The sequence below is a fragment of the Ovis aries genome, chromosome 13 (assembly GCF_016772045.2).
Source record: "Ovis aries strain OAR_USU_Benz2616 breed Rambouillet chromosome 13, ARS-UI_Ramb_v3.0, whole genome shotgun sequence".
Lineage (NCBI taxonomy): Eukaryota > Metazoa > Chordata > Mammalia > Artiodactyla > Bovidae > Ovis > Ovis aries.
Genome location: NC_056066.1, coordinates 64,823,727 through 64,842,868, shown reverse-complemented (window position 1 = coordinate 64,842,868; position 19,142 = coordinate 64,823,727). Strand labels below are relative to the sequence as shown.

At 47.6% G+C, this 19,142-nt stretch overlaps 2 protein-coding genes across 3 annotated transcripts; one reads left to right on the top strand and one right to left on the bottom strand.

The window, feature by feature from the left end:
* Nucleotides 1-248: 248 nt before the first annotated feature.
* On the top strand, nt 249-8,494 carry CPNE1 (copine 1; the record flags this gene model as incomplete). The annotated part of the gene is given in 15 exon segments (NM_001161890.1): nt 249-379; nt 475-654; nt 799-873; nt 958-1,029; nt 1,169-1,249; nt 1,417-1,506; nt 1,622-1,708; nt 1,840-1,926; nt 2,020-2,079; nt 2,160-2,293; nt 2,400-2,454; nt 2,713-2,764; nt 7,449-7,582; nt 7,730-7,966; nt 8,177-8,494. Coding segments are annotated over 15 exon segments (1,614 nt in total). The 3' UTR covers nt 8,318-8,494.
* A 1,026-nt stretch (nt 8,495-9,520) lies between these two features.
* SPAG4 (sperm associated antigen 4) lies at nt 9,521-15,888 on the bottom strand. 2 transcript variants are annotated; one of them, XM_027977134.3, is made up of 12 exons: nt 15,411-15,888; nt 14,792-14,875; nt 14,400-14,466; nt 14,154-14,215; nt 13,889-13,932; nt 13,543-13,568; nt 13,306-13,414; nt 13,005-13,080; nt 12,744-12,859; nt 12,003-12,170; nt 11,412-11,501; nt 9,521-11,296 (listed from the first exon to the last, which is right to left on the bottom strand). In XM_027977134.3, the coding sequence occupies exons 1-12, from the start codon at nt 15,718-15,720 to the stop codon at nt 11,147-11,149; spliced, it is 1,302 nt and encodes a 433-aa protein (XP_027832935.1). In that variant the 5' UTR covers nt 15,721-15,888; the 3' UTR covers nt 9,521-11,146. The 2 variants fall into 2 exon arrangements, with proteins under 2 accessions (XP_027832935.1, XP_027832936.1); XM_027977135.2 differs by having other exon boundaries at nt 14,792-14,896; nt 15,430-15,502.
* Between the last annotated feature and the right edge of the window lie 3,254 nt (nt 15,889-19,142).

Below are 19,142 nucleotides of genomic sequence, written 5' to 3'. Positions count from 1 at the left end.
TTTCTTGGATCAGGGTTGGCTGTAATCGCCATCTCCCATCCCATTGACCCTACCCAAGGGGATTGGAGGAGTTTGGAACCTATAGAGCCTTCTTTTCCTTAGGTGTCGTGGGGGTAGACACAGGCTCAGCCCTGCCTGGCTGAAGCTGACTGGCTTTACAAGTTGGGAGCTACAGTCAGGGAAAGGTGGGAAAGGTGGAAAAGGGTCCTCGGTGGCTAATTTGTGTCTTTTCCACCCCCCACCCCCCCAGATGGCCCACTGTGTGACCTTGGTTCAGCTGTCTGTTTCATGTGACCACCTCATTGACAAGGACATCGGCTCCAAGTCTGACCCACTCTGTGTCCTTTTACAGGATGTGGGAGGGGGCAACTGGACTGAGGTAAGGAGGACTATGGAGTTAACGTCGTGGAGGGATGCTAGGACTGTGTGGGGGTGGAAGGTGCGTGACTGTCATGCTTATTGGCTTGCCCACAGCTTGGCCGGACTGAGCGAGTACGCAACTGCTCGAGCCCTGAGTTCTCCAAGACTCTGCAGCTTGAGTACCACTTTGAAACAGTCCAAAAGCTCCGATTTGGCATCTATGACATAGACAATAAGACACCTGAGCTGGGGGACGATGACTTCCTAGGAGGAGCTGAGTGTTCCCTGGGACAGGTATGTAGGTCCAAGGATTAGAATCCTTCAGACACAGGTTGAGTCAGAGCCCTGTGAGATAACCCAGAAAGCCTAGAACTTGGAGGTGGGGGTCAACAGGACCTAACCTTGTCTGAGATCTTGGTCCCCCATCCCCTGCCCTAGATTGTATCCAGTCGGATGCTAACTCTGCCCTTGATGCTGAAGCCTGGAAAGCCTGCTGGGCGGGGGACCATCACGGTAAGGCTGGGGTTTGGTGGGGGAGTGTGTTCATATCAGTGAGGAATTCATGAGACGATACAGTCTCCTGCCTCCCCTACCTAGGTCTCAGCTCAGGAGCTGAAAGATAATCGTGTAGTAACCATGGAGGTGGAAGCCAGAAACCTGGATAAGAAGGTGTGTATGGAAGGAGGCCCTGGGGGTTCAGGAGTTAAGCAGACAGGGGTGGTGTATTGGAGGTGGGAGGGGACAGAGGTCTTTCATACTGTTTGTCTCTGCCTGCGTCTTATAACTGGGGTCTCTGTGACATTGACAGGACTTCCTGGGAAAATCGGATCCGTTCTTGGAGTTTTTCCGTCAGGGTGATGGGAAATGGCACCTGGCATACAGATCAGAGGTGTGAGCCCCCTGGGATTGGGTGTGATGGAGCAGGAGAGAATCTCCTGGGGTTTGTGACTACCAAGATTTGGAGCACAGGGAGGAGTCTGCTTATGGCTAGGGAAGGATGGCAGCTCCCCACATGCCAACCCAGCGCTCACTGGAAGCTTTGTACTCTACCCTCAGGTCATCAAGAACAACCTGAATCCTACTTGGAAACGGTTCTCTGTTCCCCTTCAACATTTCTGTGGGGGAGACCCCAGTACACCCATCCAGGTGAGGAGCTTGCCTCCTGAATGGACTGAGCAGGGGCAGAGAGTCTAGGGAGGGATTTATTCTCACCTGCCACCTGCCTCCTGGTCTTTACGTACACACACACCTTCCCTCCTAGGTGCGATGCTCCGATTATGACAGTGATGGTTCACATGACCTCATTGGTACCTTCCACACCAGCTTGGCTCAGCTGCAAGCAGCCCCAGTGAGTGCTGGCTCAGGGATATTGAGGTGGACATAGGGACTACAGCCCCAGAAATAGAGGGACTGCAAGGCACTTCCCATCCTGGCTGAGGCTCTGGAAGTTTTCTACTCTAATTTTTCTTTCCTTACTAGGCTGAGTTTGAATGCATTCACCCTGAGAAACAGCAGAAAAAGAAAAGTTACAAGAACTCTGGAACTATCTGTGTCAAGATTTGTCAGGTGAGACAATAGCCCATGTGACCCAGCCTTTGACTTCTAAGCTCCATGACCCCAGTCCCTTCACTCCAGCTATAACCATGGTTTCAACTACAGGTAGAAACAGAACATTCATTCTTGGACTATGTGATGGGAGGCTGTCAAATCAACTTCACTGTAAGTTGCTTCATCAGGGGCAAGAAGACAGATCTGGGGCTCGAAGATGGCCTTCAACTCTCCTCCTGCCTTCCCTGCAGGTGGGCGTGGACTTCACAGGCTCCAACGGAGACCCTTCCTCACCTGATTCTCTGCACTACCTGAGCCCAACAGGGGTCAATGAGTACCTTACGGCACTGTGGAGCGTGGGCAGTGTGGTTCAGGACTATGACTCGTAAGCAGCCTTGCTGTTCCTCCTCGCTGCTCCCTGCAGACGTTGTTAGCCTCCGGGCTCGTAGTCCTCTCACTGCCTCTTTCTCCCTTTGCTTGTCTTCTCACAGGGACAAGCTGTTCCCAGCATTTGGATTTGGGGCCCAAGTACCCCCTGACTGGCAGGTGAGTGTTTTCTCCCCTCCACTGCTCCTGTTTTTAGTTTCATGGTCCTGATCAGGGGGGATGTGGTAAACTTGCTGCTTGGCGCCCAGCTTTATGTGGAATTGCAGGGATTCATCCGTACAGGCATGTGTACAGCAGATGCTCAGGACTGAATACCTCCTAAATAACACTTTGTACATATCCTAGTGCCCTTTTTCTTAGCACACAAGTGGTCATGGGGAAAGAACCTCATTACCTCATTTTTATTCTTGCCCTCAGGTTTCCCATGAATTTGCTTTGAACTTCAACCCCAGTAACCCCTTTTGTGCAGGTAAGTCCCCCATCCTCCAGCATAAGGTGTATCTGTCCAATCTCTGCCAAGTTTGTGTGGGCAAGGGAGAATGAAGGTGGGGAGATAGACACCTGACTCCACTGTCTAGAGGAGTGGATTGTACAACTAGGCCTCTGGAGTCAAATCTTCATCCTGCCGCTTGATATTCATGTGACTTGGGGCCAGTTGCTTAGCTTCTGTGTGCTTTGGCTTCATAATAAGAAATATTATAGGATATTGAATATTTTAAGAAGCTGCATAATAAAGCTTGAAGCAGTAATCCTGGCACATTCTAATTGCTCTCTAAACTATGGTAGCTGTTATATTATCATTATTATCTTTGCCTAGAGGCTCACAGGTACTTATTTGGGCATCAGTAGAAGCATTGATGTCTCCTTGCAGCTCTATTCAGGGTACTTTTTGCTCCAGGTTCTTTTGTCTAGAGAGGACCAAACCCCATGTTTCCCTAGCCACCTGCACGTAAACATGCTGAAATTGAAAACTTGACTTGATCTAATCTGATCTGTGCTTTTATTAAGATTACAGGTCAGTTAATATGTAGAATGTCCTTCAGTTTGGGTTTACCTATTTCCTCATAGTTAGATTCAAGTTATGCATTTTTGGCAGGAATACCACAGAACATGCTGCATGTTCCGGAAGCATATGTTGATTTATCCTCTTACCAGTCTTATTAACTTTGATCATTCGGTTGAGGTGGAATCTGCCAGGTTCCTCTTCTATACAAGTACTGTTTTTTTCTTTATATGTTATTTTAAACATTTTAAATTGAAGGATAGTTGATGTATGATGTTGTATTAGTTCCTAATGTACAGCAGAATGATTCAGTTTATATATATAAACATATTCTTTTCCATTATCATTTATTACAGGATATTGAGTATAGTTCCCTGTGTTATAAAGGAGGACCTTATTTATTTTATATATAGTGATTTGTATCTGCTAATCTCAAACTCCTAATTTACCGCTCCACTGTGCTCTTTCCTCTTTGTTAACCATAAATTTGTTTTCTGTGTCTGTTTCTGTTTTGTATACAGGTTCATTTGTATCATATTTTAGATTCTAAATACCGCATATCATATGGCATTTGTCTTTCTGGCTTACTTAGTGTGCTAATCTCTAGGTCCATCCATGTTGCTGCAATGGCAATATTTCATCCCTTTATACACACACACACACACATTTAATTAATTTTTATTCATTTTTAATTTAAAAAATATTTTCTTTTTTGGTCGTGCCATGCAGCACGTGGGAACTTAGTTTCTAGGGACCATACCCAGGCACCCTGCAGTGGAAGTGTGGATTCCTAACCACTGGACCACCAGGGAATTCCCTTTATTCGTTTTTTTTTAAAGAAACAGTTTAAGACACATCTTTCTCAAAATTATTTGAATCTATTTTTTATTTTAGTATTTTTTAACTGAAGTATAGTTGATTTGTAATGTGTTACTTTCTGCTGTATACCAAAGTGATTCAGTTATACATATATATATTCTTTTTTAATACTCTTTTCCATTATGGTTTATCATTGGATATTTAATATAGTAATCAGTGCTATATAGTAGGACTTGTTTATCTATTCTGTATATAAAAGCTTAAATCTACTAACCCCAACCTCCCACTCACATGCCTCCCCCAACACCTTCCCACTTGGCAACCACTAGTGTATTCTCCATGTTTGTGGTTCTGGTTCTGTTTCATAGATAGCTTTATTCATATACCACCTCCTTCTTAATTCATCTGTTGATGGTCATCTAGGATGCTTCCATGTCTTGGCAACTGTAAATAATGCTGCTATGAACATTGGGGTGTATGTATCTTTTTGAATTAGTGTTTTCTTCAAATATATGCCCAGGAGTGGGCTTGCTGGATCATTTGGCAACTATATTTTTAGGTTTTTAAGGAGCCTTCGTACTGTTTCCATAGTAGCTGCACCAATTTTATATTCCCACTAACAGTGTAGAATTCCCTTTCTTCCACATTTTTCCAGCATTTGTTACTTGTAAATTTCTTAATGATGGCCCTTCTGACTGGTGTGAGGTGATACCTTGCTGTAATTTTGATTTGCAGTTCTTCACTTGTGGGGGCCATGCCACACAGCATGCAGTATCTTAGTTCCTTCAGTCACTTCAGTCACTCAATCATGTCCGACTCGTTGCGTACCCATGAATCGCAGCACGCCAGGCCTCCCTGTCCATCACCAACTCCCAGAGTTCGCTCAGACTCACGTTCATCGAGTCAGTGATGCCATCCAGCCATCTCATCCTCTGTTGTCCCCTTCTCCTCCTGCCCCCAACCCCTCCCAGCATCAGTCTTTTCCAGTGAGTCAGCTCTTCGCATGAGGTGGCCAAAGTACTGGAGTTACAACTTTAGCATCATTCCTTCCAAAGAAATCCCAGGGCTGATCTCCTTGCAGTCCAAGGGACTCTCAAGAGTCTTCTCCAACACCACAGTTCAAAACCATCAATTCTTCGATGCTCAGCCTTCTTCACAGTCCCAACTCTCACATCCATACATGACTACAGGAAAACCATAGCCTTGACTGACGGACCTTTGTTGGCAAAGTAATGTCTCTGCTTTTGAATATGCTATCTAGGTTGGTCATAACTTTTCTTCCAAGGAGTAAGCATCTTTTAATTTCATGGCTGTAATCACCATCTGCAGTGATTTTGGAGCCCCCAAAAATAAAGTCTGACACTGTTTCCACTGTTTCCCCATCTATTTGCCATGAAGTGATGGGACCGGATGCCATGATCTTAAGTTTTCTGAATGTTGAGCTTTAAGCCAACTTTTTCACTCTCCTCTTTCACTGTCATCAAGAGGCTTTTGAGTTCCTCTTCACTTTCTGCCATAAGGGTGGTGTCATCTGCATATCTGAGGTTATTGATATTTCTCCCGGCAATCTTGATTCCAGCTTGTGCTTCTTCCAGTCCAGTGTTTCTCATGATGTACTCTGCATATAAGTTAAATAAGCAGGGTGACAATATACAGCCTTGACGTACTCCTTTTCCTATTTGGAACCAGTCTGTTGTTCCATGTCCAGTTCTAACTGTTGCTTCCTGAGCTGCATACTCATTTCTCAAGAGGCAGGTCAGGTGGTCTGGTATTCCCATCTCTTTCAGAATTTTCCACAGTTGATTGTGATCCACACAGTCAAAGGCTTTGGTGTAGTGAATAAAGCAGAAATAGATGTTTTTCTGGAACTCTCTTGCTTTTTCCATGATCCAGTGGATGTTGGCAATTTGATCTCTGGTTCCTCTGCCTTTTCTAAACCCAGCTTGAACATCAGGAAGTTCATGGTTCATGTATTGCTGAAGCCTGGCTTGCAGAATTTGGAGCATTACTTTACTAGCATATGTGAGATGAGTGCAATTGTGCGGTAGTTTGCGCATTCTTTGGTATTGCCTTTCTTTGGGATTGAAATGACAACTGACCTTTTCCAGTCCTGTGGCCACTGCTGAGTTTTCCAAATTTGCTGGCATATGGAGTGCAGCACTTTCACAGCATCATCTTTCAGGATTTGAAATAGCTTGGTTCCTTACCAGGGTTCAAACATGTGCCCCCTGCAGTGGAAGCACAGAGTCCTAACCACTGGACCGTCAGGGAATTCCCTGCATTTCTCTAATAATTACCAATGTTGAGCATCTTTTCATGTGACTACTGGTCATCTGTATCTTTAAAAATTTGTCTATTTAGGTCTTTTGCCCACTTTTTGATTGGATTATGTGGGTTTTTTTGATACTGAGTTGTATGAGCTATTTGTATATTTTGGAATTTAAGCCCTTGTTGATCACATCATTTCCAAACATTTTTTCACAGTCTGTAGTTTGTCTTCTTGTTTATAGTTTCCTTTGCTGTACTGAAGCTTGTAAGTTTGATTAGGTCCCATTTGTTTATTTTTGCTTTTATTCCTATTTCCTTGAGAAATGTTTTGCCTATATCTCTTTTTAGTTTTATGGCGTTGTGATTTATATTTAAGGCTTTAGGCCATTTAGAGTTTATTTTGGCGTATGGTAGGAGGGAGTGTTCTAACTTCATTCATTTACTTGCGGCAGTCCAGCTTTCCCAGCACCACTTGGTGAAGAGACTGTCTTTTCTCTGTTGTATGTTTTTGCCTCCTTTGTTAATTGACTGTGGGTGAGTGAGCCTGTTTTTGTTTTTTAAACTAATAATCATCATCCTTTGGAAGGATACTTTGATACTATATAAATATCCAATCACTCATCAATTTTTACCTTTTGGCATCCATTGATAATCTTTGCCTTAATCAATTATCTCTGATGGTCAAATGGTTCTATAATTTCTTCTGCATTAAGAGCTTTTCCTTATCTATTATATCTCTGTGGATTCTTATTTTATAAAATGGGTTATAATTCATTATTTTTCAAGTGCATTATAATTTGATGCTCAACTCTCCTGGATTTGTTCAGGGGATTCCCCCAATCTGGATTTTAATTCAAGCTGCGGTTCAGGGCACGTGCTCTTCCTCTCTTTGGCCCTAATTTTCTCATCTGTGGGGTAAGGTTAAAAACCTTGGGTTACAGGGGCGAGTGAATGAAATCCACCCAAGTTCCCAAATCTCCATGGCCAGGGTAAAGTGTCGTCAGGGCTGGCAGAACCCCAAGAGGCCCAGTATTTCATGGTATTTTTTGCCTTTCTTCTCTAGGCATCCAGGGCATTGTGGATGCCTACCGCCAGGCCCTGCCCCAAGTCCGGCTCTATGGGCCCACCAACTTTGCACCCATCATCAACCATGTGGCTAGGTTTGCAGCCCAGGCTGCAAATCAGAGGAATGCTTCGGTGAGGGTTATAGGAGGTAGTGGGCGAGGAAGGGGGTGGGGGTGCTCCCTTGAGGACTATATAACAAGAGACTTCTTGTCAGTGTGGGAATGTGTGGCTGGGATGTTTAGAGGGTCTGCCTCAGTATATGAACGGACTTGCCTTTAGCAATACTTCGTGCTGTTGCTGCTGACCGATGGTGCTGTGACAGACGTGGAGGCCACACGTGAGGCTGTGGTTCGTGCTTCCTACCTGCCCATGTCGGTGATCATAGTGGGTGTGGGTTGTGCCGACTTCGAGGCCATGGAGCAGCTGGACGCTGATGGTGGACCCCTGCACACGCGCTCCGGGGAGGCAGCCGCTCGTGACATAGTGCAGTTTGTGCCCTACCGGCGTTTCCAGAATGTGAGTAGGGGCAAGCTTGGGGACAGAACAGAGCTGGGAGTTCAGCCTTCCACCTCTCCCGGATGTGTGTGGGGATACTTATCTCTTCACCTGAACCTGGGGCAGGGTTAGGTGTTGGATTCTGTATCCTTTCTTGGGTGTGAAATGTAGACCTTGTACAAATGAAGCCATTATGGCCCATCACTGAACTTGCCCCTCTTCTCCTGGCAGGCCCCTCGAGAGGCACTGGCACAGACTGTACTTGCAGAAGTACCCACGCAACTGGTCTCCTACTTCAGGGCCCAAGGTTGGGCCCCATTGAAGCCACCTCCACCTGCAGCCGGGGGCCCTGCACAGGCCCCCCAGGCTTAGATTCCCTTGAAGGGGTCGACCGTGGCCATTTCTCAGTCCCATGTTAAGGTCCCCAGCCCTTAAGGTCCCGCATTCCCTAGTGCTTGCACTTCATGTTTTATATTTAATCCTGCTGTTGCTACCCTTGATCTCACCTGCTTGCCCCTGGAGTCCCTCATTCAATAAAGATGAAGACTACTCCTTTGCTACCACTCTGTGTTTTAGGTGGGAATCTGCCATTAGCCATGGTTAGTTCTCCTCTCTGAACTTACGTGTTGACTTTAGGGGTTGTTGGAGTAAAGGAATCCTCTCCTTCCAAGAAATTGGGTATTCCCGGCCAGATATCTAGAGACACTGACTCTGTTTTGGAAAATGCAAAGACTGAGTATATAAGCCAAACACCTAGTCCACCCTGCCACAGAGCAGAGCTGAGCTGGGAGCATAGACAAATTACAAGGTTAGGGGAGGGGATCAAGGGCTGTGCCTGACTCCCTGGAAGGTGGAGCAGTGGTGGTTCTAATTCTAAAAATAGGCTCCAAGCCTCACTTTTTTTAATAGCTATTCTTTTTCTTACTAGAAAATTAATATGTATATTCATTATAGGGAAAAATACCACCCAAACTCCCATGTCCCATTAAAGTATTTGGTGCATATTTTTTTAATACTTTATACATATTTACAGTGATGCATATTTTTTATTTTACAGAATTGGGACCATACTGTATGTACTGTTTTAGTATGCTTTAAATGTTTTTTAAATGTATGCTAGTTAGTACAAAATTATTTCAAATATATTGTATGAGATAGATAATGGGCAGGATGTATGTCCTATGTCTGACAAATTTTTTTTCTCTAGATTACTACACTGTTTGCACTTTGTTTTATTGTATTTTTGGTATTTTACCCATTAGAACTTACGACCGACTTCATTCTTTTTAATGCCTATAGATTACTCTGTGTATGAGTATATTATAGCTTACTTAGCCAATCCCTAATTTATCAAGATTTGGGTCCCTTCTGGTTTTCTTCCATTATAACAATCCTGTAAGGAATATCCTAATACATTTATCTGTGCATTTATATAGTAATATTTATGAAAATTTTATTCCTACAAGTGAAAATGTTCAATCAAAAGATATGAATACTTAATATTTTAATAGATACTGTAAATTGCATTTCATAACAGTTTTTTACCCATTTCATTAATATGACAGGCAAAACCACTCAGTTTTAATTGAATTTATTGAATTACAAAGGCTGGGTATCATTTTATATGTTTATTTTTCAATTGTATCTCTTATGAATAGCTTTTTCATAGGTTGTTGTTGTCCTTTACAGCCTTTATTGTTATAGTTGTTCAGCAACCCTTTATCTCTTATACATGTTAAAAATATTTCCTCCCAGGCTATTATCTTTTCAGTTATAGTGTCTTTTGGTCTATGTAACTCTTTTGATATGGAAATTTAAAAATTTTATGTATGTCAGCCTAGTTTGCTTTCATGTATGTGTGTGTGTGTATGTAACCTAGCTTGTTTTTTAAAAAATTATCCATATATATTACTTACTTTTCATGACATTAAACAGTCTCTTATATTACCATTTCTATTGGCTACATATTATTTTTAGTGTACTTTATCTTCTTAGATACTATTTCCATTTTTTCCTTCATAAACAACAGTGTGATCAACATCCTTAAAGTAGTAACTTAGATTTTATCTGTGTATCCTTTGGATCCATTCTTAGAAATGCAATTGCTGTGATTAAAAAGTATAAAAAAGTTAAGACTTCAGCACCTATTGTAAAAATGCCCCCTCCAGAAAAGCTGTATTAGTTAGAAAACTTCAGACTTTTAAGAGTACTCAATAGATTCTTTTCCCTCTGTCTTCAAATTATAAAAGTAATAACCCCCAAATGTAAACAGATGTATACATGTTCCATCCTCACACATACACTTGGATTCCACTTCCTAGAGGTATAACACTGTTCATAGTCTGTAGATTCTTCCAAAACATGAACACAGTGAAAAGGATCCTAACAGGCAAGATATTGCATGTATTTCTTTGACACTTTTTCCCCTTTTCGAGTCCTCTGCCCAAGTAGAACTCATTAATCCTTTGATGTCCGTCTCCTCCATCTTTCTCCCTCCATTTCTACTTTTGACCCTTTGAATGAAGAGTTATTGGATCAATAAATGAATTGTCCCATTTTCTGGAGCATCTTCTCTTCCTTGTCAGGCTCCTGGAGGGCAGGGACTGGTCAACACCCTACCGCCTGTACTGTTCCTAGCATAGTGGAACACTCAAGTTTTAGTGTAAAACAACCTGAGTGGGGATAATCAGGCCTGCATCATTTCTGACTCAAATGGCCCCTACAGGTTCTCAAGTCTCCCTAAGATTTTACCTGAAAAAAATGGGAAGTTCTGCCTGCACCTGCACCTAGCAAGAGTTGGGGTGAGAAGTGAGGGGCACAGCATGGCTTCATGCCAACTGGTAGCTCTGCAAGAAGGCAACCTTTAGAGAAAGGTAGGCTCAGGGTCCCACTGTGGCTCCGCTCTTCACTAGCTGTGTGACCTTGCAACTTTCCTGATTTGAATGGTTTCTCCCTTTGTGATTGTGAAGATTAGTTAGAGAAGGCATATAACATCCAGAGTACTATCTTAGGTGCATGGTAAACACTCCACACACATGAACTACTGCTGCTACTATACTGATCAGGGCTTCTCCAAGAAGAAGGCAGTTTGATAGACGCCCCCCACCACATTTACGTACCAAAGGCCCTGCCCACAACAGACCTCCCAGCACTGATCCAGCTTCTTTCAGCACAGACTTCCACTCCCAACAATCAGCATGTTTAATGGGCGTCCCCTGTGGCACTGTCCCCTGCCCCCTCTGAGGTTCGAACACCATGGGCTCGGACTCGATACAAGCACGTGAAGCGGGGGTGGCCCCAGTTGCTTAGAATCTGGATCTTCACCTTGGGAAAGGCAGCTGGAGGGTCATTCTGGAGAGAAAAATGGATGATGCCAATGTCTGCTCTCCCAAGGGCTGCCCTCCTTCCCAATCTTCCCTCACTGTCCCATTCTCTTAGACCCCTCACCTCCAAGAGACCAACATACCTGTAGGTGGAAAGTCTGAATCTCAGATTTCTCCACGTTGAAGGTAAATTTCCCCAAGAAGACCTCAGTCTCGTCATCAACTTGGAGGCCCTGGTGAGTGAAGAGTGAGTGGAGGAACAGAGGTGGAGGTGGAGGTGTTGAGAACCTACTTTGTGTTCAGTAGTTGTATGCACACTCATTTATTTTTCGGTGTTAGGATGATAGTGTGTGGAATCTGGGCTCAAAGAAATCAGGTTGCAAATTTAAGCCTGACAACTTGTTAGCTGTGTGACCTTGGGCAAGTTACCTCCTCTATCTGAGAATTACTTTTTCTCATCTGTGAAGGGGGGAGATAATAGCACTTCATAGGTTGTGTGGATGCAAGGATATATAATCCATGTAAAGTACTCAAAACAGATTAAGGACTCAATAAACTATAACCAATATTTGAACATGGTATGATTATTTAAGTACCTATGGCAACCCTGAGAGGCAAGTGGTAGTATCTCCATTTTATGGATGAGCAAGCAAAGACTCCGTAGCCCCAGTTTTCATGACTGCCTTGTGCTCTGTAGGAAAATCCCCCACCTCCTTGGCCTCAGCCCCACTTACATAGACTGCAAAGTCACGGGGGGCGCTGTTGGCTCCCCGGGTGTGTGCCACAGTGGGTGGTGGATGCTGCAGAGTGATGTCGCTCAGCTGCACACGACCCGGCAACCGGATCACCACCTGGCCCTGGTCGCCCTCAAAAGCCCAGCAATTTCCAGGGAAGACATCTGGCTGCAGTGGGGGTGGATAGATCTTCAGAACCACAGGACGGAGCAACTGTGGCCCTTCCCCAGCCTCCTGGGCATTGGTTCTGGTAGGCCCCTCCATCAGCTTGACCCTATCAAGGGCCCATGCAGAGCTCCACCCAGGACTCCAGTCCCTAGCAGTGCCAGAAAGTGTTAGTTGCTCAGTCATTTCCAACTCGTTGTGACCCCATGGAGTAGCCCACCAGGCTCCTCTGTCCATGGAACTCTCCGGGCAAGAAAACTGGAATGGGTAGCCATTCCCTTCTCCACGGGATCTTTCTGACCCAGGGATCGAACCGAGCGTTTGCAAGCAAATTCCTCACCGTCTGAGCCACCAGGGAAGCACTGCCAGGTCTCTCCAGTATTATGTTGTCCTCCACCTCACCCAGAGCCTCACCCCAGGCAAGCCAGCCCCACCTCCAGGCGGCCAAATTATGCCCAGCAGGGTCTCTCTGGCGCCACGCCCTCAGCTAAGTCAGGTCCAACCCTAGGAAGCTGTGGGATCCTTTCTCCAGAATCCGCCCCTGATTCCCTTTTGGGATCTCTGTTCCAGGCCCACCTCCAGGATAACCGTGGGCGGTCGCGCGTAGTTCCAGAAGCTGAAGCGATTCCAGAAGTAGGCAGTGTTCGCATCCTCATAGTCCTGGGATGTCTTCTCTAGGTCGATGGAGGCTCCTAGAGCAGGAAGAAGCAACTAGTCAGGGGCTCCCAGGCCAGACCCACAGCGAAGGCAGTGTCCGTCTGAGGTCGGTCTGTCTGGGCCGATCTTGTGCATAGTTCTGTCTGCGTCTCTGAGTCTCAGTCTCTCCCTGGGTCTTACCGACAGAACTCAGCGCATAGTCGGGTTTCCGCACAAAGTCCTCACTCAGCCTCTGGAATACTAGCTGGGCCACCCTCTGAAAAGAGAGAGGGCGGAGCCTGGAGGGGCGGGGCTTGCGGGCAGGTTTTATACTGGGGCGGAGTCCTCGGGGGCTCTGCTCCGGGCCTTAGGACTCAGGGCGGAGGGAGCATGGCTCCAAGGTGGGCGGGGAGTGCACAGCGGCCGGAGACACGGGGCCAGGCTCCCAGCGGCCAAACTCCTGGACCGGGTTCTGAGAGCAGGCTGCGTCTGCGGGACTCACCTCGCTGTTGGCGGCGCGAACGCTGGACATCTCCTTGTGGAGTTTAACCAGTTCAGCCTGGAGCTGCTGCAGCTGCTGCCCCTGGGAGCGCACGCGCTCGTGGTATTCGCTGCAGGCAGAAGGTTGGCACGCTGCAGTTGGCTCCCTGTCCCCCTGGCCACTTCCCGTAGGATCTCCCCACCCCCAACAGAAGCACCTTTGAGGCCCCCAATTCCCCACCCCAGTGCCCTCTTTCACCTTAGAGTCAGCATCTCCTTAGGTTCCTATTGGAGGGGGGAAGGAGGGACAAAAAACAGCGCTGCTTACTTAGCTCCCACCTCAGTGTGGGAGTGGCCAGATACAAAGGGCCTTCTCTCTGAGGACTGCCTATCCCTTTTTCCTGACCGTCCAAGCATCTCTCCAAGACAGACCCTCAAGCACCTCTGGGCACAATCCCCCAGAAATCTCCTGTTTATAGCCAGCCTTTCCTTAGGGTGATAGCCTCCGGCACTGTCCCTTTCCCCAGTGGCCCAGGGGACTCCCCACAACCTCCAGGTTTATAGCCTGCCAACCACCCAACCCCAGGACAGTCTCCCCGACTCACATGTTCCAAAGGAGGGGCGAGGTACAGGAGTCCCCACCAGAGTGCTGGAGAAAGAAGGAGTGGTCTCAGGGGAAGGGAAGGGAGGAGGTTTCTCAGGCGTAAAAGGGACAGTCGGGGCAAAGTGGAGGGAAGGCTCTGAAGGGGACTGTGAGGAACTGTGAGCTTCTGAAGGGACTGAGTGGGCTGAAGGATATCAGAGAAAGTGTACCAGGTTTGGCTTCAAAGCTTCCAGGGCTGGGGCCCCGGGAACTGGGCCCCCTCTCACCTGCCAGAAAGAGGCTCAGCAGTGATACAGCCGTGAGCAGGAAGCGGATGGAACAGACCTCCCTGAGGAACCGAAGGGGGGCTGAGGCCGGGAGACCCCAGAGAATCCCCAGCCCCCACCCCAGGGTCCTAGACCCAGCTCCTGTGAACACAGGTATGAACCGGCTCAAGCCTCAGCCGGGTCTGGCCCAGCTCCCCACCCCCTCCATAGAGCAGCCCCTGGGGCTCCCCCTTCCCTCCCTCTGACCTGTACACACTGACCAGCACGTCTCCAACCAGGGATAACAACACGCTCAGCACCTGGAAGAGGAGGCCTGAGAAGAAGAAAGGGGCTCAGAGAAGGGACTAGGCTTAGGGAGGGAAAGAGATGGTGGGGGAGGGGCTCACAGAGTGGTGTTGGAGGTTCAGAAAAACCTAGGAAGGGGACTCAGGAAGAGAGGGGTGGGCTAGGAGACTTAGATGGGGACAAGGAGAATGGATTCTCATTCTTAGAGAAGGTGGGTCGGGTTCAGGGAAGGGGCTAGACAATCAGACCTGGGCCGGGGGCTCAGAACTGAAAACGGCCTCAGAGGTGAGAAATGGAGTTCGGAGAGGGGAGCCAGAGGGGTCAGAGGGGATCTGGGCTGGCTTGGACCGTACTCAGGAAGCTCTTGGACACTTGCGGGGAAGGCATCTCCTGCCTCAGATCCAGAATGGGGAGAAGGTCGAGCTGCTCCTCAGAGACTGCGGAAGAGCCAGCTGGTTCTGCGGGAGCCCAAGGGCTCCACTGGGGCCTTGTGCACCGCAGGCCCACTGTTTCCCCAGGACCTGGCTGCAGGTTCCCTTAGCTCAGAAGCAGGGCAGCCTCACAGGTTTTGGTCGCACAGAATCCACAACCCTCGGCTCCTGCAGCACTCTGAGGCCACCTCCCCACCCCCACCCCCACGCCGGGAAGCTCAGTCTAATCGTTGTCCCACCCCCAAACGGTGGTGCCGCCCCCAGCTTTAGGTCTTGATGCTGCCCTGTTTGCCTGGTAGCCGCCGGTGCTAACAACCGAGGCCACGCCTCCTCAGCGGTGCCCAATCACAAGCTTTTCTACGCCCCTTCCCAGGACCATCTACCTCACGGAGACCCTCTTATTTATTGCCTACTCTTTTTTCCCCTCCAGGCCCCGCCCCCTAGGAGGTGCCCAGATAGTTTTATCCCACTTCCGCGCCAAACCCCACCCTCTAAACCCCACCCCTTCCCTCCGCTCACCCGGGATCGACCCCGCCCGCACCCGAGGCCCCGCCCCTCACGGTTGCCGCGCCACAGGCGGTCTGCCCATTGTGGCTCCGAGGCGCCTGCTTCTGCCGAGAGCTTCCAGCCCATGTGGTTCCTCCGGGCACTCCAGCGCTCAAGGCGGGCTCACCGCAGCTCGAGCCCCGGGCTCGTCTGCCCTCGGGCTCCCCGGGCCCCGGCCCAGCTGACCGGTGCCCGCAGCTGTCCCCGGAGGTGACGCTCATAGAGCTGTTGCTGTTGTCGCTGTAGAAGTTGGGCGTGTGCTTGTGCTGGGACGCGGCTGAACCCGGGCGGGGGCTTCGCCGCATCCTGACCCGGGGCTGTGGCCTTCCGATGCCAAAGGCACCGTCGCGGCCTCCAAGGCCCTCGGCCCTCCTTCAGCTGGTGCGCGCCGCCCGGACCCCTCGACCCTGCGTGCAGCCGGCGGGGCCCGTGGCTTGCCGCAACCCTCTCCTCTGTAACTAGGTCTGGCTGCTGACTTCATAGAGGGGACCGCCGTCTCCGAGGAACGCCCTGGCCGGCGTCACAGAGCCAGTCGTGACGTCCCTGGGAGCCTTGGCAGTCTCCCTTATTCTTTCCCAAGTTAAAGCAAGCAGTGACATTACAGCATTTCCCAAAACACCCTGTCTAAAACTACTGCTTACCAGGAAGGAATTTCGGTCCCCCTTCCTGCTTTGTTTTTCCCCTTAGCACTTATGTGTTTTATTTCATTCTTCATTACGTGTCACTCCCAGTAAAGCGATAAGTTTATGAAGGCAGAGATTTTTTTGTGTTCGCTACTGTATCTTTCAGCACCTCGATAGATAGTTTCTAGCTCGCATGTACTGTCGTTCAGTCGATGAGGTCGCTCAGTCGTGTCTGACTCTTTGTGACCCCATGGAATGTAGCATGTGGTAGGTGCTCATGTATCTATGAAGGAATAGATGTTTAGAAGGGGCAAGGGATCACCCCCATGTGGCACTTCTCAATACAGCCTTTTTAGTCTCTTTTGCTCTAAAAACCCTTCAGGCTCCTCCTCCTCTCATCCTAGTCATCAGGCTAACTCTGACCTCAGGGATCTGTGATCTCTTCTGGACCCGTATTCACCAGGGGTCTTTGGGGAATTCAGTACCCCTCAGTCACCATATCTTTTTGTTCTTTTATACAATTGATGCCTTCAAACTGTGGTGCTAAAGACTCCTGAAAGTCCCTAGGAAAGCAAGGAGATCAAACCAGTCAATCTTAAGGGAAATCAACCTAAATACTTGTTGGAAAAACTGATGCTGAAGCTGAAGCTCCAGTATTTTGGTCATCGGATTCGAACAGCCATCTCATTGGTAAAGTCCCTGATGCTGGGAAAGATTGAGGGCAGAAGGAGAAGAGGGGGTCAGAGGATGAGATGGCTGGATGGCATCACTGATGCAATGGACAAGAACTTGGCAAACTTCGGGAGATGGTGAGGGACATGGAGGTCTGGCGTGCTGCAGTCCATGGGGTTGCAGAGAGTCGGACACGAGTGAGTGACTAAGACGGACACTCAGACCATCTGAGTCACCTAGAACAGAAAGGAATCACACTTAGTCAAGAGACCAGATGTTCCCAAATTCCTGCTGTGCAACAGAATAGTACCAAAGTGGCTTCTGGAAATTCAGGTCCCAGCCACACCTTAAGATATTACGTTAGCATTTCTAGAGTGGGAGCAAGAATGTGCATTTTTAACAACCACGTGTGATTCTGATTAAAGACCACACTTTGAAAAGCAGTGCAGTTCATCCCGTGCATATTACACAGTGGACAACCAGGCCCAGAGAGGAGAAAGGATTTTCCGGAAACCACACAATAAGTGACAGCAGTTGGAATTCCAAAACCTTGCCCTGGAGTTTAGTATTCTTTCCACCACATCCTACTTTTGTTGGAATGTTAGGACGTGGATGTAGGAGTTCTTAAAGGTTCAAGGCCCAGGGAACCTGCCAGGGTGTGTTTCAACCCAAAGAGGAGTCACCTGTGTTACCTTCCAGAGGCATCAATAACTCACTTGAGGGAGGCCCAGTGGTTAAGAATTGCCTTCCAATGCAGGGGAGATGGGTTCAATCTCTGGTCATGGAACTAAGATCCCACATGCCTTGGGGCAACTAAACCTACACTCTGCAACTATAGAGCCCGCTCATCCCAACTAGAGAGAAGCCCACATACTGCAGTGAAAGATCTGGTGTGCTGCAACTAAGACTCCATCCAGCCAAAAAATAATAATAAAATAAATTTTTAAAAAGAACAAAAACAAAGCAAAAATACCTTGCTTGACTAGATCCCACAGAGCTCAAGGGAGGGAAGGAAGAGAAGGCCAAAGCAGTGACACCTAATAATTCTGGTCCCCTCTCCACCCTTCTTTGGGTCCCAGTGTCTCCATCTGTCAAATGGGAAGATGAAGCCCTCTCTTAAAGTCTGGGAGCTTTGAGGTGTAACCTTGTTCAGGAATAGACTCACCCGTGCCTCTTGTCTGGTATTGTATAGGCCCAAAAACTCATTTGAGCATGTTACACCTGGGGAATAGGAAGAATGAGGCTCTCCAACCTCAGTAGAGTTCACTTCAGTCACTCAGTCGTGTCCGACTCTTTACGACCCCATGAATCGCAGCACGCCAGGCCTCCCTGTCCATCACCAACTCCCGGAGTTCACTCAGACTCACGTCCGTCGAGTCGGTGATGCCATCCAGCCATCTCATCCTCTGTCATCCCCTTTTCCTCCTGCCCTCAATCCCTCCCAGCATCAGAGTCTTTTCCAATGAGTCAACTCTTCACATGAGGTGGCCAAAGTACTGGAGTTTCAGCTTTAGCATCATTCCTTCCAAAGAAATCCCAGGGCTGATTTCCTTTAGGATGGACTGGTTGGATCTCCTTGCAGTCCAAGGGACTCTCAAGAGTCTTCTCCAACACCACATTCAAAAGCATCAATTCTTCAGCACTCAGCTTTCTCACATCCATACATGACCACTGGAAAAACCATAGCCTTGACTAGACGGACCTTTGTTGGCAAAGAAATGTCTCTGCTTTTGAATATGCCATCTAGGTTGGTCATAACTTTCCTTCCAAGGAGTAAGCGTCTTTTAATTTCATGGCTGCAATCACCATCTGCAGTGATTTTGGAGCCCAGAAAAATAAAGTCTGCCACTGTTTCCACTGTTTCCCATCTTTTTCCCATGAAGTGATGGGACCAGAGGCCATGATCTTCGTTTTCTGAATGTTGGGCTTTAAGCCAACTTTTTCACTCTCTTCTTTCACTTTCATCAAGAGGCTTTTAGTTCCTCTTCACTCTCTGCCATAAGGGTGGTGTCATCTGCATATCTGAGGTTATTGATATTTCTCCCGGCAATCTTAATTCCAGCTTGTGCTTGCTCCCACCCAGCGTTTCTCATGATGTACTCTGCATATAAGTTAAATAAGCAGGGTGACAATATACAGCCTTGATGTACTCCTTTTCCTATTTGGAACCAGTCTGTTGGTCCATGTCCAGTTCTAACTCTTGCTTCCTGATCTGCATACAGATTTCTCAAGAGGCAGGTCAGGTGGTCTGGTATTCCCATCTCTTTCAGAATTTTCCACAGTTGATTGTGATCCACACAGTCAAAGGCTTTGGTATAGTCAATAAAGTAGAAATAGATGTTTTTCTGGAACTCTCTTGCTTTTCCATGATCCAGTGGATGTTGGCAATTTGATCTCTGGTTCCTCTGCCCTTTCTAAACCCAGCTTGAACA

Coding starts and splice junctions, on each gene's coding strand:
- SPAG4 (XM_027977134.3), bottom strand. CDS start 15,720: ATGCGGCGAAGCCCCCGCCCGGGTTCAGCCGCGTCCCAGCACAAGCAC. Junction 14,216..14,399: donor GTGCTGGTCAGTGTGTACAG/GTCAGAGGGAGG, acceptor TCGGTTCCTCAG/GGAGGTCTGTTCCATCCGCT. Junction 13,933..14,153: donor GCTGAGCCTCTTTCTGGCAG/GTGAGAGGGGGC, acceptor TTCTTTCTCCAG/CACTCTGGTGGGGACTCCTG.